The sequence below is a fragment of the Equus asinus genome, chromosome 9 (assembly GCF_041296235.1).
Source record: "Equus asinus isolate D_3611 breed Donkey chromosome 9, EquAss-T2T_v2, whole genome shotgun sequence".
Taxonomy (NCBI): Eukaryota; Metazoa; Chordata; class Mammalia; order Perissodactyla; family Equidae; genus Equus; species Equus asinus.
Window position 1 is genome coordinate 81,794,745 of NC_091798.1, and position 27,845 is coordinate 81,822,589.

General features: G+C 38.0%; 1 protein-coding gene across 50 annotated transcripts in view; it reads left to right on the plus strand.

The window, feature by feature from the left end:
- Window positions 1-25,536, plus strand: part of MEF2C (myocyte enhancer factor 2C) — a 166,402-nt gene extending 140,866 nt beyond the window's left edge. For 20 of the 50 annotated variants that reach the window (XM_070517793.1, XM_070517792.1, XM_014857053.3 and 17 more), the window contains 5 exons: window positions 11,015-11,187; window positions 12,691-12,714; window positions 13,606-13,735; window positions 14,323-14,458; window positions 20,824-25,536. In XM_070517793.1, coding sequence (XP_070373894.1) covers window positions 11,015-11,187; window positions 12,691-12,714; window positions 13,606-13,735; window positions 14,323-14,458; window positions 20,824-21,145 — 785 coding nt within the window. In that variant the 3' untranslated portion in view covers window positions 21,146-25,536. The remainder of the gene's footprint in view (window positions 1-11,014; window positions 11,188-12,690; window positions 12,715-13,605; window positions 13,736-14,322; window positions 14,459-20,823) is intronic. The other 30 variants (XM_070517820.1, XM_070517819.1, XM_070517811.1 and 27 more) reach the window with 3 other exon arrangements.
- The last annotated feature ends 2,309 nt before the right edge of the window (window positions 25,537-27,845 follow it).

Consider the following 27,845-nt stretch of genomic DNA (forward strand, 5'->3'; position numbering starts at 1 on the left):
ACACAGCTATGTACCAGGAGGCTTTGGGGAGAAAAAGGAAAAATAAAATCTTTAAAAGCAAAAACATATTCTGAATTCATTTGCAGTTTTATCTTGAGAGTTCACCCGAAACATAAATAAAGAGCCAACAGGCTTGCTTTATTATTATCTATGAAATTAAGAAGCAATGACATTTTTAACTCAAACCAAGGTTATCTAGATTATAGGAAAAAAATACTTAGTCCTCTGGTTAGATGATCTACAGCACGTGATATGGAGCCACTGCCAAGAAAATCAGTGTCCACCTTCCATAGACAAGACCTGGAAAATCAGAGACAAAGCACCACCTTGACACCATTCTCTAGAGGCGATGTTGAAGTGATAGGCAGGTCAAAAAGACGAATGTTACAGGCTAAGTCAGGATATCATAAAATCTGCTGTCAACCTCTTTGGTCTGACTTACTTCTTAAGGAGTTTGATTTCCAGAGGGAAAAACAGAATTTTGGATTATAACTTCTTAGAGAGTGTTTTAGCAAATTTTAGAGCGCTTCGTATATCATGATTTCTGACTTCACAAGTTGTATGCTTTTTATCCGCTATCCTTCTATTATGTTCAGTAAAGCAATGTGAAAATTGCTCTCTTCACTCGTATCCCATTGATTTAACCTAGGACTATGACTGATGATAAAACTTTGGTCATTTTTAATATTAATTCAAGTAGTTAATATTTCCTCCTAAAATATTAGTTTTACTCAACATTTGTCTTTTTTCTCTTAGCTGTCTTTTTTCCTTATACACTGTTGATTTCTCTCTTCCCTGTTTTTGGCATCACTCTAAGATTTTATTTGGAGATAATGGAAAGAAAAGCTCTTTTCAAAATCATCACTGATATGAAATTGTGCATCAGTAGACAGCAGATGCCGAAGGAGGGATGTGGTTAAAAAACCCCTCTTTTGGAAATCAATTTTTTACCTACCAGGGACTTTTTGGGACTTCAAGGCTGTCAGCCAAGAGTATAATTTGCTGTTTTTAGACAAACCTTTGCCAGTCACTTAAATTTTACAGTTAGTCTTACATAGCATGTTTCATTTGAATTTCCATTCAAAGAGTATAATATATAGTCATGATGCAGTCTCATATTGGAAAGATCAAATCAAATGTATTCCTTTAGTTTACTTTAAACTGAAGTAAACAATATTATACCAAAAACTTGGATAAACAATTTCAATTTATAATCTACAGATGTGTCCATAGGGTGCTAAGTATTCGTTTGGTTTATTATTATTGCTCCATTCCAGTTGCTTTAACTGAATTTAATATTTACTTGTTAATTGTTTTACTAAACACTATGCCCTTCTTTGACAATTTCTTGACCTTAGACTCCACTTACAGCCTCCAGTTATGAGAAAGAACTGATGATGCTGTATTTATAGTGTGAGGAGAAAAAAGCCCTGAGATGTGAATATATGTTATAATATAGTAATAATAGCAAATCTAAATCTATGGCCAATGTACGTATTCAGACATGATAATGTTCATTTACATAACAATCATTCAAAAGGAACCTTTAGTTTAATATTAAGCAACTTAGAGAAAACTGGAAAATCGTGGAGCAAAACTTTTGCTCAAGCAGTAACTTGGGAAAATATTCTAGAAGCAGATATTCAGAGTAATGGAATAACGAAGGAAAATAGATGATAGACGCATTATTTTAGGGAAGATCTTGTTGCCCTTGGAAAGTCTGTGGGTTCCCATTTTGCAAGATTGTTGTGAAAATTAAGTGAGATGATCAATGCCAGGCACCTAGCACAGTTTCTGCCCCAGAGTAAATGCTTGCTAATAAATGTGAGCTATTGTTAGTATTAGAATTATCTATATCCTTGATTTCCTAAGCAAAAGATAAAGCTTAGTTTAATGAAATTCCAGTAATATTTATTAAACGTGCAGGGAGTTACTGGTGCCCTGGCAGGCTTCACAGAGATGTCGCCACAGCCCCTGCCCTCAAGGGTGGGAGTAAAAAAGGAAATATTAATAAATCCGAGGCAGAATGGAAGCACAGTACGGTGCAGTGCAACACATTTCCCTTTGAACATTATGATCTTTTGATGTGTTTGCAGCAGTTGTGTAAATGTTAAAACCACAAGTAATTATTCTTTCTCTTCTGTCACGTTCTCTCTAATTTCTACTGTCTCAATATTTTTGTTTATAAAAATGACTGAAAGAATGAGCGATTGTGTCAATAATGAAGACACCCCCTCATTTTTAGCAAAGAGACAGCCCCCAAAATCACAAGAAGTGAACAATTAAGTGAGTCATAAATCTATCATTCATTGTTAAGTGGGATTTTTTGAAGATAGCAAGGTTCAATATCATTTTTATGGTGCAATTCAAAACTATCCCTTCAGTAAATCAGTACTCAAAGCAGACTGATATTTTGAGTGCCTTTTTGCGCTGGAAATATCAGATTGTCAATTTCTTCCTTATTTGCAAATGGAGCCTTTATTCAGAGTGAGGGAGCAATACAAGGATGCATTCTAAATCTGAAACATCTGGCTTTTGTAATAATATAGTGGAAGCAGCCTGTGTTTTGGAATCAAATCAAAGCTCTCCCGCTTCCTGACAAGTCACGGAAGCTCCCTGAACTCAGTTTCCTCGTCTGTCAAAAATTGGGATGATAATGCCTGATCCACGTGACTGTTAAGACAAATGAGAGAGTGGCTTGCCAACACGAACCTACTTTCTGACATGGACTCTCCATCTTTGAAAAAACAACATAGCAATAAGTAACAATTCTTTCCTTCTGCCTCACAAACCAGAGTTTATCGTATGTGCTGAATGTTTAAAGTTCGGCATCTAGTTGACAGATAGACTAATTCACAAAAGATATGAAGCAAATCACATCCAAGGAACATCAGTGGTAAGCGGGGTAGATATGAAATCTATGACATAGTCAAGCAGAGGAGACAAGTCTCTTTTTAGAATGTCTGCTGCCCTCTAACTGGTACAGCCAAGAATAGTCTTGGCTTTGGTGTATTCTTAGGGTATTTTTCTAAGAATACACCACAAAAGACACTGAGGTTTCACAGGAGTTTCTTCATAGTCTAACATTATGCATTATTATATTATTCCCCTAAGAAACCCCCAGATAGAGTGGAGACTTGATTTTATGTTTAAGAATCTGTAATCAGGAGTCTTTACCAGGATAAGAATCAGAAATCTGATTTGCCCTCATTCTACAGTCGGCATATTGAAATTTTCATCATTCCCAGATTTCTGACCTCCAGATGTTTTGTGGTTGCCTTTTCCCTTACAGCCATCCCATGAAAAAGATCTTCTTTTCCCTCAAAAAAAACCTGATTGTGATTCACAACAGCTGAATAACTTATAGTTCCTGGCGCTTTTAACAGGGTTTTAGGCATTCAGGGCGAAGTGAGCATAGGACTGAAGGCTTGAAGGTCATAGTACTTTTCCACTGAAAACTATTTTAAGTGTGTTACTTCCAGTAGAGTAGTGGGTTGTATGAGTGATTCTACTGTGTACAATTTAAAGTAATTTTCTGTGAGAAGACATGTTTATTTGAGACAAAACAATGTCCTGATAATGGAAACTAACTTATCTTAAAACCTTTAAAAATCAAATGTAAAATTAATTGATAGTAGTGAGCATTATTATGTCTGTAACATCTCTAGTTTAACAAGACAGTACACGGTCATGCGCCGTGTAACAATGTTTCGGTCAACAACAGACCGCATATATGACAGTGGTCCCATAAGATTAGTACCGTGTAGCCCAGGTGGGTACTAGGCTATACCATCTAGGTTTGTGTAAGTACACTCTGTGATGTTCGCACAATGATGAAATCTCCTAACACATTTCTCGGAGCATATCCCCGTCGTTAAGCTATGCAGGACTGTACTGTAAATGTTTTCAAAATTGTTCTAATGAAAGGAAAAAAACACCTAAGTTGGTAAAACATTTTGCTGAAGTAAAAGCAGAAAACTACTACATGAGAGATTCAGCTATCTGTTCAACTTAATGTTTTCCTGTGGCAGTTTGCTCCAGATTGCTAAAAATAAGATACCGTCAAGAAATTACTAAACAAAGTAAATTTTATACACCTATGTATTAGAAATTATTTTCCAGGTAACAACTAAGAGCAGATACTATAAAATACTGGGCATTTCACTATGGTGTTAAATGGTTCTGAGGGAAGCTGGTCTCTTAAATTGACAGTAGGTCGGTAAACATCTTTACCCTCTATTACAGGGGAGAAGATTATTGACTAAAATATTACAAAATCTACCTTTAAAAGTATATTTAATCAGCCACTCGAAATAGCACACTGAAAGTTAAACAGCTGCTCTGGCATTTAGTGCAGCTAAACCCAATATTTCCTATTTGTAAATATTTATTTATCCAGAGGAAGACCAGAAATATGGTTTGGAACATCACCATTCTGTGCTCTTTGTATAAGTTCAGCATCTTCTGAACCAGAACTGCTCTTTATGACAGCCACATTGACCATGTAATGTGTCCCTCAAGCTTTCACACCACCTCTGGCTTAGGGGGACCTTTGAGTCTCATGTCCTTGGTTTCACACTTCATTTGTTTCCTCTATTTTTCTTCATATTCCCGTAGTTTTAGAATGAGATTTGACACAGAAGGGTTTTCACAATCTCAGAGTGTAACCAGTTCTCAAGGATCAGCTCAGTGTTGTACTTCAGAGCATGGACTGTCGACACACTGCTGGGTTCAAATCATGGCTTCACCGTTTGATAGGTGTTTGACATTGAGCAAATGACCAGACCTCTCTGTTCTTCAGTATGTAACACAAAATGCTATTAATACCTCACAGGGTTGTGAAGATTGAAGATGTTGTATACCCATGTATAAAGCAAACACTTATACAGCACTTACTAGGTGCCTGGTACTGTTCTGGGTTCTTAATGGGCATGCTAATGTTGTTAATTTATTGGTAAACAATACTATATAAAGTGTTTGCTATTGTTAATGTTATTGCCCAGTCATCTTGGTGATGGCTGCCTCAGGCGAGTTTGTGGGAGTCTCTGATTCAGATTACTTTTATGCTTCTCTCATGCTAATGAAATCATTACTTAGCTTTGAGAAGCCTCAGTATGATCGAAGGAACTCTAACGGAGTCATGACTAGAACCTGGACTGATCGACTTTATCCTCCCTGTCCTCGACTCCCATCTGCCTTGTAAATCTTCCCAACTCCACTGCCTCATTCAGACCCCATTCCTCATGTGTTCTATGGCAGGGGTGTCCTAACTAGTTCTCCAGTGGCAGCCTAACCCCCTTTAATCTATCCTTTCCACTGCCACGGTTGTTATTTTCCTAACATGCAGAGTTAACGACATCACTTACGTCTCACAAACTGACTTTGGGTGCTTATTTTCAAGAACATAAAGTTTCGTGTCAAGTCTGCAGTGTAAAGTTAACATGCTCTGAGAGGCTTATGTAAGCCAAGCCTTCTTTTCCAGCTTCTGAAAACCTCATACCCTAAAACACTGAGTATTTCATCTTCGTAGGAATGCTTGTCCTGCCCCAGGACACTTGTGACTCCGAGATCTCTCTGTCACGCATTCCCTCTCTCTGGGAAGTCTTTCTCTGAACCATCTAATAAAATCCTATTCACTCTTAAATTGCCACCCTTCCGCCATTCCCTTCCTTAGAATATCGTGCAGCCCATCTTTCGGTGGAAAGTTCCGTATGAGTAAATTATTGTTGAGGTTCATCCTAATACAGAGACAACCGATGGCAGTAACTTGCCAGTGTAGAAGAAAAGATCCAGTGTCTCAGAATTTTCTTTTTCACTAGGGAAAATTTCTACTTTATTTGATTCTACCACCTGCAGTCAGCTAAGGTAGTGTGCTATGGAACAGGTGCAACAGGTGAAAAAGGAGCTTCAATTAACCGTCTCTAAGCAAATTTAGTAGGGGGCACTTGCGCGATTTCCTGACTTTCATATTATATGGCTGATAAGCAGTTTGTCTCAGTGGTATATACTTGGTTATCACTATCTAATTTTTACCTAAAATATAAAAATTCCTCAAGTAGTATAAGGAGGAGAGACTGTCAGTGTTTGAAATTAGCAAGTTACACCTTCCATCTTCAGTCCTCATCTCACATTCCCTCAGTAACTTAACTTTTAGTGTCATTCCTGAATAATCCCTGATTTTTCCAGCATAGTCTGCATATCTGTTTTGTGGGCATCTGAAACACTTAACTAGTATTCTGGGTAGTTACCACTGCCTCTAATTGGAGCAGGAGTTTAGACGAGTGTCAGTGCAAGGCCGGCTGAAGTTATTTGAAAGGCATCATGAAAGAGTTGGGGCATTCGCTGATCCTTAAAAGTGAATTTGAATTCAACAGGCGAGCTAACACTGCTAGTTATCGAGCTGCTGGAGCAAAGACTCAGGCATATTCAGAGGACGGTGAGCTTGCCTGTGGCCATTGGAAGTTAGGTTGGATAGATAGAGTGGGGCAAACTATGCGCAGTTCTGAGAGCCAAGCAGGACACCGACCCAACAGTGTTAATTAAGTATGATCTGAAAAAGGAACTTGATGGGAGCAGCACTTTAGAAAGATTTTTAGAGAAAATCTTGGGACTGTGAATTACACTTACTGTCATACCTATGCAGAAAAGTTTGCATACAGCCTTAAGGAGCTCACAACCTTCTTGAAGCCCATCTTAAGGCCTGGTGAAGAAGCCTTCAGCTAGAGACCAGGGATCCAGATGGGGGGCCATTGAAAGACCTGTCAAATGGTGATGGAGGCCTCAGCCAGGATGGTGACAATGGGGACAGAGAGAGGCATTTCTGAGGAAAAATTAGCAAGATTTGGTATCTGAATGGATGCAGAATTGGACGGAGATGACAAGATGACAATTTGGGAGACTTAAAAAAAAGATCGTGCCAATGAAAAACTTAGCCTTCATCCATAGGACTGGTTTCTGTTTTGTGCTTATTAGTTTTATATGCTTGATTTATAATTGAAAGTACTGGGGGAAAAAAAAGTGAAAAGGCTCATAATGTCTAAACACCCAAATAAGAGAAAGTTTCAGAACTTTGGGCTCAGAGAGCGCTACATGCTCAGTTGAGCTCTGTGAGACAAGGCAATGTCCTCCTCACACCGTCTTAAGCCAGGAATATGTTCTTTGAATTTACAACTTCTTAAAATAGGAGTCAATAAAAAAAAGCAGCAAGTGTTTTCAAGTGAACTGAAGAGAAAAAAATTTTTTTTTCTCATAACACCACATTTCAAGTTCTATTTACACTAGTTTTAATATGAGTGTTTAGAAACTTGTAGCCAGCCGAAGTAGATTCTCTTATCCTTTATCCAAATCATATCATGAATGCTTAAATTGTTTTATGTGAAACAATATTTTTAATCGAATGAAACTATAAAACCAACTGACTTTAAAGTTGGTCTGTTCTGCATTTTCTTATAATCTATAATCAGGAAATCCACTCACTCGTGCTTTATAATTTTTTTGCTTTTAAGTGGTCAAGGGAATGTGACATCTGCATACAGTCACATCTAAATTGGTAATTGTCCAGGCAGAGGGTAATTTTAAAACATAGCATGAAGAAAGATTGAATCTGTGTCTTAGAAGGTCGTTCAGAGGTGGTGTTTCCCACCTCCCCAGGCCCTGGCTTTGAACGGGGCCGTCCTCTTTGGGGAATTTATCTTAAGGCAGGACATCAGCCCCAACGCGAGGCCATGGGGTTCTGAGTGAGGAGGAGGCCGTGGTTTCCGAGCCGGTTTAAGTGCAGGCTCTTCTTAGCAGTAAACCACACGCATGTATTCATCATTGATTTTCAAATGATAGGTTTCTATATCACTGGTTTAGGATCCACAGTCTTGCATTCCTGAATCTATATTATGCCAAAAGAATAACAACTTGGTGGCTGGAAACAGAAATGGTTATTATACGGCTCCAAAATGCTAGCTGGCACAATGTGCTAAAAACAGCAGAAATTCACCGGTAAAAGGCAGAATTTATTTGTTCTTAAAAATAACTTTAGGCTCTAAAAATATGATTTTAAGAAGTGTCATCATGGTTCAAAATATTTTACATTCAATATGTAAACAGCTTAAAATATGTGACTGAATCTTCTAAAATGGCATAATTTCCAAATAACAGGAAATATTCCAAGAGGAAAATAGAATGCTTTTCAAGTCAGGTTTTTTAGTTTTAGTTTTGAGGCATTTATTGGATGAAAAACTATAATGTATGTTTACTTTTTTTTTTTTCCTACTGCTGTCCCAAATCATTGTTTAAAATGTGGGCAAAAAGACGTAGGCTTTGTTAGAATTTCTCAGAGAGTTTACTGTAGAAAATGTTTTTAAAAAAAAAAAAAAAACTTCTCAGCGCCTCTGTGAAGCATTTCCATTTTCGTACACGGGCCCAGGGCTCACCATTATCACAGGACAACACATTTTACGAAGCGGTTTTACTTCCTTTTAGCAAAATAACTCCTCCATGCAAACCAGTATCTGCATCTACCGAGCCGGGGTTTTAGTTTCTTCTGATCTATTCAAGCTTCATTGCACTGCTTAACTGACTTTTTTTTCCCCTTCTTTTGAAATTACACAGCTAATTTTCCATTTGATTGTTTATTTAAACCAGATCTCACACAGGCTTAATAGATAAATGACATATGTATTCAGTGTGTCAGTCTGAACTTCGGCTGACAGGAAAGTATGGTGCAAATTTTGTGTTGGTTTTCTCATTCCCTTTTTATCCAATAGACTCTATTAATTAAAACGAAAGCCCTAATATAGTCACCGTAATGAGTTGGTAAGACTCCTTTGAGCATTCCATTTCATCAGGCATTTTTCTAAGTGAACATATGCTTTGTGTGTTATTTCTCCTGGGGATAAAAGGTAAATATATTTGTTTCGTGTGATAGCTTTCATCACAGAAAACTGTCCCAGCTAATTGTAAAAGAAAATTTTGGCTTTTGACATGTTTAGCTGGCTTTAGAAAATTAGCTAATTTTTTTAAAGTTTTATTGTAGAAGAGTAATATATATTCAGATTCAACCAACATTTCTTAAGCAACTACTGGGTACTTTACACATGTTTTGGGGGTGTTTCATTTGTTTTATTTTGGTTTTTTCCCCTCCAGTAATGTGGAGAATTTTATGCACAATCCAGTTGACAGATTTAATTTTGTAGTTATTTGTTATATATTCAGTCTGTTTATTCATGCATAAAATGCGACAGGTAAATGAATGGGATATGAAGAACAAATGTGCTCTACACAGCGTGCCTCTAATATATTCTAATTCAAAAGATGTTCCCATAAATTTCTCCCGAAATATACCTACGCTTTGCCTTCCCGATTCCTCGTCAGCTTTAGCTCAGGCCAACACAGGAGTCTCCAGGCTGGATCACACTGCCGGGCCCTCCTAATTGCAGAATGTCCCCATGCCAGCAGATCTCTCTGTCCACTTAGAGGCCTGTGTTATACCTCTGCTGCGCAACCTTCTTAAGTTGCTTTTCCACCATTTAAACCCAAGACATTTTAGCCTGGAATTCAAGGTCTCCAGGGCCCCAGCTCCATGTCCCTCTAGGGTCTCCGACACTCCTCATGGATTCCCTTCTAACCCGGCTCCTCAAAGTGTCCCTGACTGTGCTCTGTAAATTGCCACCTCGGCCCTTTCCCAACGCCCCATCGCAAGCTCAGAGATCTTACGATCTCTTCTCTTTTTTTCAAGACCCACATCAATTCCTTCCTCTTCCGTGAATCTTTATTGGATAATCTCTTCCCTCCTGGGAACTCATTGACACACAATCTGGGTTACACTGAGGGCATCTCGCCCTCAGCTGCCTTGTCTTGGTCTGTACGTTTTACACATGTGTGTCTTGGGTTGCCACTGAGGGATCGCAGGGCCTTTGAGGACTGGGGCCTTGTCTTTGCATCCCCACCGGGTGGCACACAGTATCATTCGTCCTGGGGTAATAGATAGTTGTGTTCTGCGATAATGACAGTAACAACGAGGTTTGACTGTCTCCTTTAGAGAGCTTCAGAAAACAACTGTCTAGTTTTCCAGCAAGGATTGTTGAATCAGCTAGTTGGTTTCTCTCTTTCTCTGATCAGAGGCAGCAGAGGAAGCCAGCAGATGACTTTCTGTGTCAGCTCAGGTTGCATCAACTCCCTCTGTAGCTCTTCCCGTCACGGAGCAGTATTTATGAGAAATGGAGACCTTCAGATGTCCATTTTTCTGTTAGTAGGGGCTAAACACCAGAAACCTAAGAAAACCCTTCCAGTATTCTCATTAGATGGCTACTCCTAGGCCCTGGTGAGTCAGCATTTCAGTGGAGCCATCATCCCTTCATTTCAGCTCCTGAAAAGGAGTCCTGCTTCTTTGAAGTTGTGCAAGAGCAGGAAAACAAGGCTTCGGGTTCGTACCCTGAACTTAGCGAGGAGGGCAAAGTGGACGGAAGAAAACCTTAGGGAGAAATGACTCAAAGAAAAGGGAACTGAACAGCAAAACGTGCAAGAGGCTGCTCTTCCAGCCTGTCCTAGATGTTACAGTCTTGCTGGTCTGCCCTTTCTTCATTGAAGGACATACAGACACAGAATAAAACCCAAACCACTGAACTGAAAGATGAGTCACGCCAGCCAGGCCTCTGCCGAGCTAGTCAATGAAAGTGCAGGACCGATTCTGTACTTTGCTTAGACCCTGAACGACTGTCTGACTTTCTTCCCGAGTTTTTTTAATAGAAAAAAAAGTATATGCTGACTTCTGAGCAAGTTGATATCTATTAGCTCTCTTCTCATTAAAAGTTTTTAATCTTCCTTCAGAGGAATATTAAGTAACTAACTGATTGGGTTGCTCTTCACGTGGAGGTTCAGTCAGTCAGCCCCTGGACTGTCCCTCTGTGTTATTGTGTGTCTTACCCTCCTAAGCTTTTATTTTTAATCTCGTGGAATGTATTCTCTAGAAACATATTTGAGTCTAGATATCCTCCTGAGTGTTCTCCTTGTTTTGTGTTAACAGGGAACGGGTATGGCAATCCCCGAAACTCACCAGGTCTGCTGGTCTCACCTGGTAACTTGAACAAGAATATGCAAGCAAAATCTCCTCCCCCCATGAATTTAGGGATGAATAACCGTAAACCAGATCTCCGAGTTCTTATTCCACCAGGCAGCAAGAATACGATGCCGTCAGTGGTAATGCAAAACTCCATTTTAAATAAATGTTGATAATGTTCTGTATATGTTTTGCTGTTTCTGTCTTTGTCTAACTTTATGAATTACCTAAGTGCTCCCTGAAAACTAACACGTCAGTGCTATTGCTGGAGCCCTGTTTGAATTTAGCTATTATTTCTGGTCACTGGTTTGCATTTCCCTTTTCCATGTAAAAGAAGTACCAACATCCAGGAAACTTCACTTTAGGACTGGGGTTCCAGGGCAAAGAAAACATTTCCTTTTAAGGCCTCCAATTTATAATTAGAAAAAAATCATTATCTGTTACTCTGCTTATGGGACATAGGGTTTGACCAATAGTGGAATCAAACTCACAGAATGAGATATTTCAGAGCAGATTTTTACAATTTTGAACCATTTATGTCCTCAAGGCACTGGGCAGTGAAAAATATTTTCCATAATTTCTAAATGAACTTTCTCCTGTTCGTTGGCAATTCTTTTCTTAGGTATATTGCAGTGACAAAGTTTAATGCATCACGTCCCCTGTGCACTGCCTCAATTCGTCTTTCCATATATGTGCTTCATGCAAATAGCTCAAAAGCAGATAGTTTTAAAGTCCTAGGCATTTCTAGCACAAGATTGTATTTTACATCAAAAAACGAAGTTGTGGCACTTGTAAGAAAAATAAACAAGTAAATATGAATATAAATATAAATAATATCCCCAGACTCTATCGTTTTTCTTTCTCCTGGGTCTGCAGAGCTAAGATGAAGATAATATTGTGGGACCATATTCAACAACAAAGAGACTTACATCGATGCTCTCCAAATTAGCTTTGCTTAAGAGCGAGAAGGTTTAAAACCAAGATTCAGGAGACAAATTTAGATCATTCTGCAAACACTTTTTTTTTTCTTTCTGTGCTCTGTGGCAAGCTGCAGGGTAAAACTGTCCTGCAAGCTGATTAGTTTATTATGGCACAGTACAGATTAATTTTGAATATCAACCAGAAAAAAAATCACATAATATGCAACGTTCCCTTTGGAAAAGACTGGGCCTAATAAATAAAAGCTCCCACAGGGCCACAGCCAAGCAGCGTGGGCCGTGCATGGCAGGCTGTCTCTCTCAGCAGATTTATTCCAAGTCCCTGAGACTGGTGCTTTCCCAGGGATGCTGGTCGGTGAGGTCTCTCCCTGGCAGCCAGGTGCAGCTTCCTCCCTCCTCCGGCAACGGGGTTTCCAAGCACAATCTTTTTTTTTTTTTTTCTTCAAAATGTGGTGGTGAAATAATGAACGTTGAGACACTGACCTGTGCTGAAAACTGGATAGATTGTCTTCACATTTGAGACAAACAGCTCATTAAGGGAAACAAAGAATGTCTTTGTAAGGAGTTATCTTGAGAGGCTGAATTTTAAAACTGTTTAAACTGTTGTGTCTGTCAGAAGATGCTTTTCCTTTGGTTGAGAAGATTTTGCCCAATTATAAATATTTACAAACACTAATTAATAAAACTCCTTCCCCATGCTCTCAGTCTGAGGATGTCGACCTGCTTTTGGTAAGTGGTGAGACTGCATCCCTTAAGTGGCGCGTGCAACCGGGCCTCCCAAGTGACTTTTAGGAGGAGTGGTAGCTCTAGGAAAACGGAAGGAATTTGGAAGTTGCCATAGTGTGTCAACATCGATTATATTTAAGTACCGTTAATTTCAAGTATCGCTCACAGGTGAAAAGAATGTCATGTTATTTTTCTGTCTCCACCTCACTAAGTGAAGGCCATGTTTTCCATTTATTTTAGGACTTTATAGTAAAATTCTAACAAGCAAACAATTTTCCTAAGTTATTTAAAAGCATGAAGATACTTATTTTTCTAAGAATTTAATTCTCATGTTCCTCAAATTTCTGTGAATCTTTAATGTCCTTGCTGTAAGGAGTTACATATGCACGTTAGCTGCTTTGCCATCTAGTTGGAGGGAAGTTTAGAAGAATCTGAAAAAAGTGGTCAGAGCACCACCTGCTGGTCAGAATATAGCATGAAACACTACCTGATGTGCTTGCTGTATATATAGAACTGAGCATTAAAAACACCATGGTTGATTTTAATTTTTAAAAAAATTTGCATTTGAATAAAAACTGAAACAATGGAAGTACAGTATACATATTTCATCAGTTTTCAACATAGTCTGTTTTTACCCATAATAAAGCTATGGTACTTGTTACTAGTTCAGTTGCCTAGGAGATACTGATGTAATGGGTTACTATGGCAACAACTGGTCTCTTGAAGGATTGTAAATGATAGGGTTGGCAGAGTTCATAGAGACACATGTTAAATGATTAATTTCATGAGATTTGTACCAAGTTATCTCTTTATGTGCAAAACTAATACTGAAATCTAATATTTTTAACTTTTTAAAAAATTCCATCAGTAATGTCTTTTTATTTACTTTAAAAGAATCAAAGGATAAACAACTCCCAGTCTGCTCAGTCATTGGCTACCCCAGTGGTTTCCGTAGCAACTCCTACTTTACCAGGACAAGGGATGGGAGGCTATCCATCAGCCATTTCAACAACATATGGTACCGGTGAGTAGCTTTGCCATGTTCAAATAGTACATTAAATACTTTTTATTAAAAAGCAAAATGAAAAAGATTTTACTTTTTCATCTGTTAGAAATCTTGATTTAGTACCCGTAGTGTCCAGAGCACTATACTGTTACCTATTTGTTACCAGGACAAAATGAATATCCACATTTTTCTTTCTTAAGTGACTGAAAATTTTATTAACCCAACCTGAATTCAGTATAGAAGAACAATTTGCAGGAAAATGAGCTGTTATTTCTTTCATGTAATAGCTCACTTTCTTTGGATTGTTTAAAAAAAATTTCTAGATCATCAAGTATGTATACACTGTAATACCAGATTGAAGTTCCAATAAACTAGAATTTTAGGCTATACTACTTTGAAGTTTTCATGGAATTTTTGGTATATGGTATCTCTCTTTTAAATAAAGATTGATCCTAATGTTTTATCTCCCTCTCCCCACCAAAATAAAAAAGGTTTATAACAATCATTAAATAATACTGATAGAATATTTAAAAACTGAAAATGTTTATTCTATTCACCATTTGATAATTTCCAAATTACCCTTATTGCTTTATTCTTTGATCTAGAGTACTCTCTGAGTAGTGCAGACCTGTCTTCTCTGTCTGGGTTCAACACGGCCAGCGCGCTCCATCTTGGGTCAGTAACTGGCTGGCAACAGCAACACCTACATAACATGCCGCCGTCCGCCCTCAGTCAGCTGGGGTAAGCAATACTACTTCTTTTAGAATACGCTTTCAGAATGCATTTTTAAATGACAAATGGCAGTCTCTAAATATGCACTCTAACGTCCCGTTAGAGGATGTAAAATTCTACTTTATCAAAATCTGAAATCAATTCTCAGATCAATACTTTTCAAGTAGCTTAAATATTACTTTCCTTTTTCTTTAAGAGGAGGGAGCTCTGGGATAATGAAATAAATGATTTCTCTATCGTTTTAAGCAACATTTGTTTCCTCTTCTATCAGTGATAAATTTTTATTTAGTTAAATTGTCAAATAGCTCATGTGAGACGTAAGATGGCATTTATAGTTTGATGTTCCTTAAGTTTTTGAGATATTTGGGAATCCTTCTCACTCAGCATAAACCACATAGTTCATGCTAGTGTTACCCTAATACTCATGGGATCAACTATCCCACTGATATACGGATTTCATATATTTATAATGTGTTCATGGTATAGTTGTATATTTATAGATATTGTATGAATATAAATATATATGTGTATGTACATACATATACTAATTACCTAAGTTTGGGTATAAAAGTAATTTTTGTTGTTTTCTGAAGTCAGAAGATGTGTAATTCTGCCCCCTTGTGGTAGTTTTGAAATATGTCTTTATCATAGAAATGACTTGTGTCATTTATCAATGGAAATGTTCAAACTTTACAAGGCCTGAATTCACAGCTCGCACTGCTTGTAAAACAAGTAATTTTTTTAAGTTTAAAACATGAACTGAAGACCTGACTTTAAGCTTAACTAATAACTCAAAAACTGCAATTAATCTTCCAAAGAAAGTACTAGAAGGATATAAGATATTTAAAGATAATAGGTTTTTATATTTTAGAAACATTCTATATGCCTACCCTACTTTTGCTTTTCTGCTGAGCCATTTGGTTAGAGTGGTTAACTAGTTCTGCATTCATATTTCTAAGGAGATAATGAGAATAAAACACTGATTAGAATAAACATCACTGATTGCTATCACAACTTCATCTCTGTTACCCCTCCCCCACCCCGTGAGCTTTCACGTGGACTTAATTTCACATAGATTAGTGCTCTGATTATGGAGTCTTCACCCATTCACCGATTGCTATGCACATTCTACTCACTAATCACTATTGTTGAAAATCTAACCTCTCATGTAAATAATAGAATAAATTCACTGGACACTCTTGCTCTGCTTTCTTGAGAGGTGAACTTCGAAAATACATTAAATATTGATCAGCAACAGTGTTTCTTTCTTTAGGATAACACTTAAATTTCCTCAGAAATGTTAACTCTCCAAGTAGACATTCATTGAAATAACTTTTTCAGGTTAATTATCACTAAGTACATCACACCATCCAGGCAATCTTAAAATACACACATGCGGCGTTGTACTTCTGTGGCTCAGCAGGGACTCCACTGTACATGCTTCTTGTCAAAAAGAAAGGTAGCTGTTCACGTCACATTTTTCACAATATTCATCCATTAAAAGACTAGATTTCCTTAGAAATTATCAATGTCAAAAGCCATATTATTTTCTCTGAATGTGGCTTTCTTTTTTCTTTTGTTTTCAGTAACAGCTGACAATTTGCATTTTTGCATAGAAAATACATATTTATTTACATATTTTAAGTATATTACTATTTTAAAATTCTCTTCTATGTCACGGGAAGAATCTATTTCTCCATCATCCTTTATAGAGGCTTCAGTAAAAGAGAAAGGAGTGACAGCCCTGGACTAGAGAGGAACTTAATTACAACAGCCAGGGATGAAGCATTTTGTTTAGTTCTGGTTTCTTTCAACACCGATTGTCATGGTGCATGATTTGACTCTGAATTTAGTCTATGAGTTTTTATTGCACTTAATCACTTCCCTTATCCCTCAAATAGATACCCCTTCCAGTCATTCTAATTGTGGCCTGCCTTCCTTCTTTCCTCCTTTCCTTCCTTCCTTCCTTCTTTCCTCTCTCTCTTTCTTTCTCTCCCTCTCTCTCTCACACAAACACAGTAGTTTTCAAAGGTTGCCTCAAATGGATTGGCTCATGTTTGCACAATTAAATCTTAAACCGTTTTTTAAAAATCCCAAGTTGTAATATTTATGTAAAATAAGTAGTACCAGCTGCCTAAATTCCTTATAGTGTAAATCAATTTTTAAAATCAATATTTTTCCAAGTCAAAGTAGCCTCATATACTTGTGTGGTGGATTCACATTCTTTTGGAGAAATGCAGTGTTCAAAGCAGAGTAGGGCCTGGCCCCATGGCCAAGTGGTTAAGTTTCTGTCCTCTGCTTCGCTGGCCCAGGGTTTGCTGGTTCTGATGCTGTGCATGGACCTACAAACCGCTCATCAAGCCATGCTGTGGGGGCATCCCACATAAAGGAATTAGAATGACCTACAACTAGGATATACAACTATGTACTGGGGCTTTGGGGAGAAAAAAAAAGAGGAAGATTGACAACAGATGTTAGCTCAGGGCCCACGTAAAAGAAAAACAGCAGAGTAAAATATATTTCAGTTCCACCAAAGTAGATATAGTAGTCCCCCTTATCCGTGGGGGATATGTTCCACCACCCCCAGTGGATGCCTGAAACTGAGGATGGTACCAAACCCCATATATACTATGTTTTTTCCTATACATACATACCTATAATAAAGTGTAATTTATCAATTAGGCTCAGTAAGACACTAACAACAATAACTTCTCTTTGGCACCTCTGAATTGCCAGCATCACAACTCCTGAGCTTTTGGGCCATTATTAAATAAAATAAGGGTTCCTTGAACACAAGCACTGTGATACCACAGCAGTTGATCTGATTGCGGAGATGGCTACTAAGTGACTAATGGCCAGTAGAGCGAGTAGCATATACAGCGTGGAAACACTGGACAAAGGGATGATCCACGTCTGGGGCAAGACAAAGCCAGATGGTGCAAGATTTCATCATGCTACTCAGATGGCATGCAATTTAAAACTTATGAATTGTGTATTTCTGGAATTTTCCATTTAATATTTTTGGACAGATTTTGACCACGTGTAACTAAAACCATGGAAAGCGAAACGGGAGATAAGGGGGACTACTGTATTTCCAGCAACCCAAGAGGGTCACTACAATTCTTTCTCAAAATTAAAAACGTATAAAAGAGCTCTTTGTATTTTATTCATGGAAATACCTTTAAGTCTTCAAAGCTGTCCTCTTAACACTATCTAGTATCTGATCTTATCTAATCAAGTTAGATAAACAGCATAAACTGATTTGATGTAGGGAGCAGAGATGACCGGCAGAAGGAACTTGCCATCAAAAGTTAGTGAAAGTCATTTGAATACTAATATTTGAGGAATTGACCCTCAAATTTTTTGATGTTTTACTCCTACCACCACAAAAAAGGGCAAGCTGTTTTCTGGAAGCATTTATGTACATCATTTTTGTTGATGTGGGTGTTCAGTACATACTGAGAGAGATAACTTTAAGTAAAGATGACTTCTAAAAGGTTAGGTTAAATATAGTTCGATAGTCTAATTTCCAGGCGGAGGCAGGAAGAAATGTGAATAAAACTACCCAGTCACATTTCATTTCTGAACAATTATACAGCAGGGTAGGTGTTTCCCAGTTGGAAGACATCTGTAGTAGATTAAAACCTGCAGCAGGATTTGCTGTGGGCAACTCGCATATCTGGCTTCTGTCTCCCCACCCACCTCTTTATCACCCACACATATGAAGTATTTCACAATTCTCTGTGTCTACAAAGATTTCGTTCTCAAGAACGAGTAGACCGACATGCTTACATCTGAATCTAGCATATATACAGCTAAGAGACTTTTAGTGCTCCTTTTTCTTTTCAAGAAAATATTTCTTTGATAACAGAGACTAGCCAACTAAATTTCATTCTACTTTGAATCCTATACCACAGTATAATGAAGCTGAATCTAAAATATTACTTACATTTCCTTACTGTGGATTTAGTGTTCCCAGAACTACTCAAAATGCTTCATATATGCTTTCAGTGTCAAATGAAATGCCACCAAAAGATAAACTTAGCGACCAGCCTGTTTGTTTAAAGGAAGGGATAACCAGTAGGTGTTTTAGCTTTTGTGGGGAAGAGATGGAGTAAGACCTGTACCAGCCAGTTGACATTGGGAGATACGCAAACAAGGAGATAATGCCCCTTCCAAAGCTGTAATAAAGAAACAGAATGTTGATTTTGTTACTTTTTGCTAAACTTATCCAAATTAACTGCTTATTCTGCTCCAACTCACCAAATATTTTTTCAAATTTTCCATGTCACCCTGCCTGTGAAGACAGTGTAAATGTCTAAGGGCAGGCAAAAGTATTTATTGATATGCCACTTTATGTTCAGACTCCTAATTGACATTGGTTATTAAACAATTGTGTGATTCATTAGTAGAAGCATTTAATTAAATCTTAGTGAAACAGTCTTTCTTATCCAGAGCCAGGAAAATTCTTCCTTCCAGAAATCAAAAGATGACTTCCTTGGACATCAGAATGAATCATTAAGTAACTTTGAACCAAGATAAAATAGTCCACCATTATGGATCTTTTTTAAATACAGGTGTCCCCTCCCCATTTTAACATCTTCTTGATTTAAAGATTATTTAATTAGAAGTCTTAGAAAATTAGTTTACTAGTGTAGACTGTAAAATAAAAACTACAAATAAATAACTACAGGTCTAAGCTAGTGACTGAAAATTCTATACACTCAATGTAGTATCTTAATATAAGTGCTAAGACTGCTTCCATTCTATAAGATCGTAAAAGCCAGAGAAAGAAAGGCTTATCCGGGAAAGACATAATTCTCCTCTATGTTATTCTCGACGTTAGCTCATCTATTAATAAGAGAAGGAAAGTAATTCTTTGCCAGTAGGTGGTGCTTTTGCATAAAACATCACTCAAAGATAAGCTCATTTCTGACTAATTTTATATCTCTATACATCTCGAGCCTGAATTGCATCTCCCAAAACGTCAGCCCCAAGTTACTCCACCTTTTCCTCTGAAACATATACCCATTTTCTCGCTGCTGATAAGGACATTTTTAATGCCGTCCAATTCTCCCCATTCGAAACTAACATAATCACATACGCGAGAAGGTGGACTTGCTCTCCTTTGTTTAAAATGGGTGTGTCTGTATGGATCATTCTTTACTGTGACTCTTCCTCAGTTAAAGAGATTTCTGTACTTTCTTGACCCATATGGGCAAGTAATGCTGACTCTAGCCATGCATGTCAGTGCAATCAGAATGTAAGAACGGCACAAACATCTTAAAATTGATATCAGCAATGTTACTATGGTTTATCCTGATCAAAGTCATTGTGATTGTTTATCTACACTGAAGAGCTTAAAGCTTTTCCCTCCAGAATTTCAAGTATCTAAATTCTCCCACATTTCAGAAGAAGGGCAAGTTATGCTCTCCTGGAATAAATGAGGATTAGCGGTTATATACACAGTAAAATCACACTAGATCCTTCTTGGCAACAACCTTTCCTTAGGCAAATCCAGATTCAACAACTAATGGCAGTTGTAAACAAGAGGAGAGGGTATCCGGAGGGCCACAGCAGGGAGAGACTAGCAATAGTAAAGGTGAGGTAATTGTGGAAAATAGAGAGTATTTTCATCTCGTGTAACTTGAAAGGATAGAGAAAGTCTAATCATTCAACAGTTTTAGTGGAGTAGGAAGTCTAAGTGTTTTTAAGCCGAGACTTTTAATTTCTGCACATAATTTTCAACCTCCCTCCTCCTTCCCTTTCTTTCCCCTCTCCCCAGCTTTTCATCAGATATGATTATATGTAGCACTTTATGGATCCTATTCATTTGAAATTCGAACTCTCTTTACTTTCTCTGAAGACTATGCAATTTAACGTGTATGTGTTTGTTAAATTGAGGGAAAAATTTATATCCATAATAAACTTTTTACAATAGTTTTCAAACACAGGCATTAGTAAATCAAAGAAGTCTAATTCAAAAGCTAAACACTGTATCTTTAGTCTTGGATTATATTTCGAAACTAGTCTAGGGAGAAATTCTATGGACACAGAAAACGCTTTTTCCAGCATGTCTTGTTAAACCTTTCTGAATCGGTAACCTATCCGTTTAGGGAGCTTGTTAGAGGCTAGAGGTATTATTCATGAGGCCTGGACCAGTTAAATACTGTAATTGCTACCAGCAAACCAAGAAAGGCATCCTAAATGGCTCTGAGAGGGTGATGCCCCAAAGTGCTTCCCAGCACGCTCTCCCGGCTCTGGGCATGCTCTGGTGTCTATGCGAGTCTTTAAGCTGATGTTTTATGTAATTGTGAGTTCCTGGGGGCTCCAGGCCTCCTCCATCTGTAACTGGGTTTCCTTTCCTCCTACAGAGCTTGCACTAGCACTCATTTATCTCAGAGTTCAAATCTCTCCCTGCCTTCTACTCAAAGCCTCAACATCAAGTCAGAACCTGTTTCTCCTCCTAGAGACCGTACCACCACCCCTTCGAGATACCCACAACACACGCGCCACGAGGCGGGGAGATCTCCTGTTGACAGCTTGAGCAGCTGTAGCAGTTCGTACGACGGGAGCGACCGAGAGGATCACCGGAACGAATTCCACTCCCCCATTGGACTCACCAGACCTTCGCCGGACGAAAGGGAAAGCCCCTCAGTCAAGCGCATGCGACTCTCTGAAGGATGGGCAACATGATCAGATTATTACTTAATAGTTTTTTTTTCTTGCAGTGTGTGTGTGTGCTATACCTTAATGGGGAAGGGGGGTCGATATGCATTATATGTGCTGTGTGTGGAAAAAAAAAAGTCAGGTACTCTGTTTTGTAAAAGTACTTTTAAATTGCCTCAGTGATACAGTATAAAGATAAACAGAAATGCTGAGATAAGCTTAGCACTTGAGTTGTACAACAGAACACTTGTACAAAATAGATTTTAAGGCTAACTTCTTTTCACTGTTGTGCTCCTTTGCAAAATGTATGTTACAATAGATAGTGTCATGTTGCAGGTTCAACGTTATTTACATGTAAATAGACAAAAGGAAACATTTGCCAAAAGCGGCAGATCTTTACTGAAAGAGAGAGCAGCTGTTATGCAACATATAGAAAAATGTATAGATGTTTTGGACAGACCCGGCAAAGGGTGGCCATTGGTAAATGTTAGGAACACACCAGGTCACCAACATCCTGAGAACGCTCACAAACCTGCAGGCATATCATTGGCGTATGGCACTCATTAAAAAGGATCAACAACCATTAAAAGAGGACCATACCTATTTTAAAAAATGTGGAGTTTGAGGGCTAACGTATTTAATTAAATAAATAAATAAATCTGGGTCTGCATCTCTTATTAAATAAAAATATAAAAATATGTACATTACATTTTGCTTATTTTCATATAAAAGGTAAGACAGAGTTTGCAAAGCATTTGTGGCTTTTTGTAGTTTACTTAAGCCAAAATGTGTTTTTTTCCCCCTTGATAAGCTTCGCTAATATTTTAAACAGTCCTGTAAAAAACCAAAAAGGACTTTTTGTATAGAAAGCACTACCCTAAGCCATGAAGAACTCCGTGCTTTGCTAACCAAGATAACTGTTTTCTCTTTGTAGAAGTTTTGTTTTTGAAATGTGTATTTCTAATTATATAAAATATTAAGAATCTTTTAAAAAATCTGTGAAATTAACATGCTTGTGTATAGCTTTCTAATATATATAATATTATGGTAATAGCAGAAGTTTTGTTATCTTAATAGTGGGAGGGGGGTATATTTGTGCAGTTGCACATTTGAGTAACTATTTTCTTTCTGTTTTCTTTTACTCTGCATACATTTTATAAGTTCAAGGTCAGCTCTCAAAAGGATAACCTGTGGGATTAGAACATATCACATTGCGACACCCTAAATTGTTTTTAATACATTCGTAATCTATTGGGTCAACTGACATCCATTGTATATACTGATTAGTTTCTTTCACGCTCCTTTTTGTTTTTGTTTTTGCATTCTTATCAAGTGCAGGGCCCCTTTCTGATCTCACCATTTCACCATGCATCTTGGAATTCAGTAAGTGCATCCCCTGACTTGCCCGTATCCTCAATTATCTGGTTGATTTTCAGCCTAGAATTTGATATGCTTTTTAGAGCTATGCCCAGAATAGAGAAGCTGTATTGGGGCACATGTCCTGCAAATATGGCCCTAGAAACAAGTGATATGGAGTTTACTCGATGCATAAGTTATAAATTCCCACAGAAGAAAAATGTGAAAGATGGGGTGCTAGACGAGAAGGAAGCAGTAAAGGGATAGTTGCTTTGTCATCCGTTGCTCATTATTTTAACTGACCCTCAACAATCTTGTCAGCAACATAGGACTGTTGAACAATCCTGGTGTGTCAGGACCCCCAAATGTCACTTCTGCCTAAAGCATGTATGTCATCTATTTTTTTCTTCAATAAAGAGATTTAATAGCCATTTCAAGAAATCCCATTAAAGAACCTCTCTATGTCCCTTTTTTTTTTAATTTTTCAAGAAATAATGATGACTCTTGTCTAATATTTGTCTGTAAGGGATTAATTTTCAGACCCTTTAAAAAAGTGAGTGCCATAAAAAAAAAGTTGATATATATTGTTTAAAAGAGATTTCAGTCTAGGAATGATTTTCCTTCTCTTGGAATGTGAAGATCTGTCGATTCATCTCCAACCATATGCATTGACATACACAGCAAAGAAGACATAGTTAAGATCGACACTGCAATACCATGTGTAGGGCATTTCTTATCTATTTTTTTCTTTTATGCATAGTTGCTTTGTGTTTCTCATTGTAAAAGGCTGCCGCTGGGTGGCAAAAGCCAAGATACCTTACTTAACTAGGCTTTATTTTTCTTAACTTGATCTGAAATTCACAATTAGACCACAATGCACCTTTGGTTGTATCCATATAGGATGCTAGCCTGCCTTGTACTAACGTTTTATATACTAAAAGCAAACAAACAAAAATCTATCAGCCATTTCATATATCCCACTTCTCAAGGTGTCCATGGAACATGAAAGGAAAACATTTATGCAGAGGAAAAACAGAAAACCATCCCTGAAAATACACACACGCACACACACATTTGCACACGTGGGGGGAAACTAAGAAAATCATTTTTCTCACCATAGACTTGATCCCATCCTTACAACCCATCCTTTTAACTTGAGATGTGTAAAATATGCAAACATGTCACAAATGTCCTTTGTCATTTCAAAACACTTTATCAATATCAGTAGAAACTTACTAGTGGGTGGGAAAGGGTCATTATGTGAAAATATGAAAAAATAGCCATATTAATTTTTTACCTGCAATTTGCCTCAGCAACAAAGAAAAAGTGAATTTCTAATGCTGAAGATGAAGTAAGCTAAAGTACCAGCAGAAGCCTTGGCTATTTATAGCAGTTCTGACAATAGTTTTATAAGAACATGAAAAGAACAAAATCACTTGAAAATGGATGCCAGTCATCTCTTGTTCCCACTACCGAATTCATATCAAGTGGTGGCAAGATAGCGAAGGGATAATCTGAGAATTTTTTAGAGATGATTTAACGAGAAGAAGCACAATTTTGATTGTGATGAGTCACTTTCTGTAAACTATCGCTGTCCATCTTTACCCTTAGACCTTATCTGTAATTTACCATTTATTGTATTTACAAAGCTAGTATGGTTTTGGGTTTTTATCACCGTAAATCCTTTGTATTCCGGAGTTTAGGGCAGAGCCCTGAGGGAGTAGCATTTTATGTAACTCACCCTAGAGTAACATTTTAGGCAACATTCTTCATTGCAAGTAAAAGAACCATAAATGGCATTTGACACAGCCACACGTATTGTTATAGCTAGTCCTATTTTAAAAGATTTTTGGTAATATTAAGCTTAAATACTGGTAACACTGATGCAATATACGCAAGCTGCACAACCTGCATATCGTACGCATTGGTGCGTGGAAGGCTGTTCATTTCAATCTTTTTTAAAATTGTGTTTTTTAGTAAAATGGCTTATTTTTTCCCAAAGGTGGAATTTAGCGTTTTATAATGATGAATATGAAAATACCTGTCATCCTCAGATCATTTTAAGGTTAACTAAAGTGGGAATTAAAAAAAAATTCCAATACACTTCTTAAAAGAATGTCTGCCCTCTCACACTTTGATGTATTTGTTTTTCTTAAATGCCCATCTTTTAACTTAGAGAGATAGCATTTTTTGCCTCCTTGATCCTTTTGTTTGTTTTGCCAGAGAGTAAATGCTTTATATTTCTTTCTTTAAAAAAGAATTTTTTTTTTAAAGAAGCAGCAGCCACTTGAACCCTCAATAAAGGCTGTTGCCTAAGCGTGGCATACTTCGTCTGTTCCCGTTTGTGCCATCTGCTGTGATGTCGTCACTTATATGGCGTTAATTTCCTGCCACTACAGATCTTTTGAAGATTGATGGAATACTGGTGTCTGTTAGAATGCTTCAGACTACAGATGTAATTAAAGGCTTTTCTTAATATGTTTTAACCAAAGATGTGGAGCAATGCAAGCCACATATCTTCTCCATTAAATTTGTCCATTTTGGTTTATTTTCATAATCGGGTATTGCATTTTGCCTTCCCTATTCATACCTCAAATTGATTCATACCTCAGTTTAATTCAGAGAGGTCAGCTAAGCGATGGATTCTGTTGTGGTTTGAAGGCAGGACCAGTGTTCTCTCCGAGCAAAGTCGACCTGGGTCACTGCAGGCGTAGGACTTGGATTGCTTCAGATGGTTCGCTGTATCATTTTTCTTCTTTTTCTTTTTCTGGGGACTTGTTTCCATGAAATGACAGTAATTAAAATAGCTTGTAAATGAGGGCATACAAGCATTCGCAACAAATATTCAAATAGAGGCTCACAGCGGCATAAGCTGGACTTTGTCGCCACTAGATGACAAGATGTTATAACTAAGTTAAACCACATCTGTGTATCTCAAGGGACTTAATTCAGCTGTCTGTAGTGAATAAAAGTGGGAAATTTTCAGAAGTTTCTCCTGCTGGAAATAAGGTATAATTTGTATTTTGCAGACAATTCAGTAAAGTTACTGGCTTTCTTAGTGATGCAGTGTCTGTGGTGCATTTTTTTTAATTAATGTTTTGCTGTTTAAATTTATTCCACGTTATCATGTTTTGTAAAAGCAGCTTCTCCCACAAACACAAGTGAGCTTCCTCAGTTTTCAACTCAAAATTCTCAAAGAGGGGCATTTGTGTTTTGGGCTGAGGATCACTGTTCTTGGGGTGATATGTGTATTCAGCCAATGTGGGAAGTTCAAGGTTCTTGTCAGGTGGTTCAGCTTCTTTATTCTTTATAACTTGCTTAAATACACAGAATTTTCCAAAAGTCTTTGTGAAGGCACTATCATGCAATGTTAAATTATTTTTTGAACTAATATGTGTAGAAAGCACATTTGCAGATTTATTTCTGTTTTCTTCATCAAAATAGTTTCCTTAACCAAAAAAGATTGAAAGCATGGCCTTAATATCTAAATATTTGAGAAAATAGTGAATTCATACAATTTTAGAAACTATAAAATATATTCATTACCACCATTATAATTTCTAAAGGGAATATCCTTAGAAAGATCAAGGTAAATACTAATTTAGGATCTGAAAAGGAAAACAGGAAAGCTCTGGCCAACCACCTGGAGAACTTGGACTTTTGCATTCACGGTGAATCCTGCTCTAATGAAGAAAGGAATGCAGCTTGGAGAAGGGTTACATGTGGCTTCAAAATAGCGGTGCTTTTTTCTTTGTTCTCTTTATTCTTTTTCAGTAAACATTTATTAAGCAATCATTACGTGTAACTTATGTGATGGATTCTAGAATGAATGAAAATGTTGTGGCCCTTGCTCTTAAGAACCTCATAAGCTAATAGGAGATTAAAAGACTAATAGGAAATAGGAAGTGTTCTCAGAGACTTCCGTGAAGGGCCAGGAGGGAACCACTCTGGCCGCCTTTGGGGCAGGGCAGAGCAGAGGCCCTGAGCATGCACATTTCATCATCTGCCCAGCAGAGGCAGCCTTTGACTTGTCTTTGGAGGATGGGTCGGGTGAAGAAAAGCCCAGACAGATGAGGACAGGGCTGATTTGTGGGCGTTCAAACTCTGCAGTCACACACGGCCCTGCATTGAGTTTTGTGCTCTGCTGTCACCGTCTCGATATTCTCAATGTTATCTCTGAGCTTGTGTTTCGTAAGGGAAGTCCAATAGGACAATAGGAGCATGCATGTGAGCAGAGGAAATACAGAGGAAAAAGTGGAAAGCTTTAATTTTAGTACCTTTAACAGCACTTTTCCCTGCTTTTTGAAAAAGGACATCTTCATTTTGCACTGAGCCCCACAAATTATGACTCCAGTCCTGGATGAGGGCATTCCACAGGAGGAAATAGTAGGTACAAAGAACAGAGATGGGAAAGTGAGAGAGATTTGCAGGAATGGTGGACCATCCTGTTTAGATAAAGTATAGCCATGTGTAGGTGTTGGAGAAGGTCATCGAGAGGACATGACCTTTGATGTTGACCCTTGAGCTGGCCCCAGACAATGGGAGGCTCCTCCCCACCACCCCGCTCCTTGGAATGTACGTTCTGCCCACCATTCCCACAGTTGGAGCCATTTTCAAGGATGTGGCCTTGAGAGAGAGCAGTGTTGTTGAGACCATCCATACATTATGTGACTGAACTCAGTTAAGACCTCTGTGTAAACTTCTAAGATTCTGGCAGATGGGTGCAGAGATCTACTTGTCCTTCAGCCGCCCAAAGCAAGCCTCGTGTGTAAGTTCCCTGGCTTATTAAACCTGCCACCTCCCAATCTGGAGGGATCTGCCTCTTTCTTCAGACTCCCCTTGCCCTCCGTGTGTGGAGGTCTATTTCAGATTTCACCCAGGGCAGCCCCTGAGGCTTCAAACCCACAGTAGGGGAGCAGTAAGAGACCACACCTGAAGAGTTGGTTGGGATGATCTGATTATATAATTGCAAGCTAAGAAGTCTGGGGTTTAAGCAATTAAACGCAAGATTTAGAAGAGATGGAATTGTCAAAATTCAGCAAATGGTTAGGTTAATAGTAGAAGTGATAGACAAGGAATTCTACCACAAAATCCTACCATTAAAACATGTTAAAGAAATTATTTGGTCAAATCAAAAAAACATATTCTTTACTTCTGTGTTCTACTGACTATAAAAGATAATACTTGCCACCACTTTCCCCCCTAAACTCTTGGTGATGGTGTTTTCCCTTCGAGTTCAATTAATGAAGAACTCACAAAAAAGGTTTATTTGGGGGCTGGCCCAGTGGCATAGTGGTTAAGTTCGTATGCTTTGCTCCAGCAGCCCCAGATTCATGGGTTCACATCTCAGGCACACACCTACACACTGCTT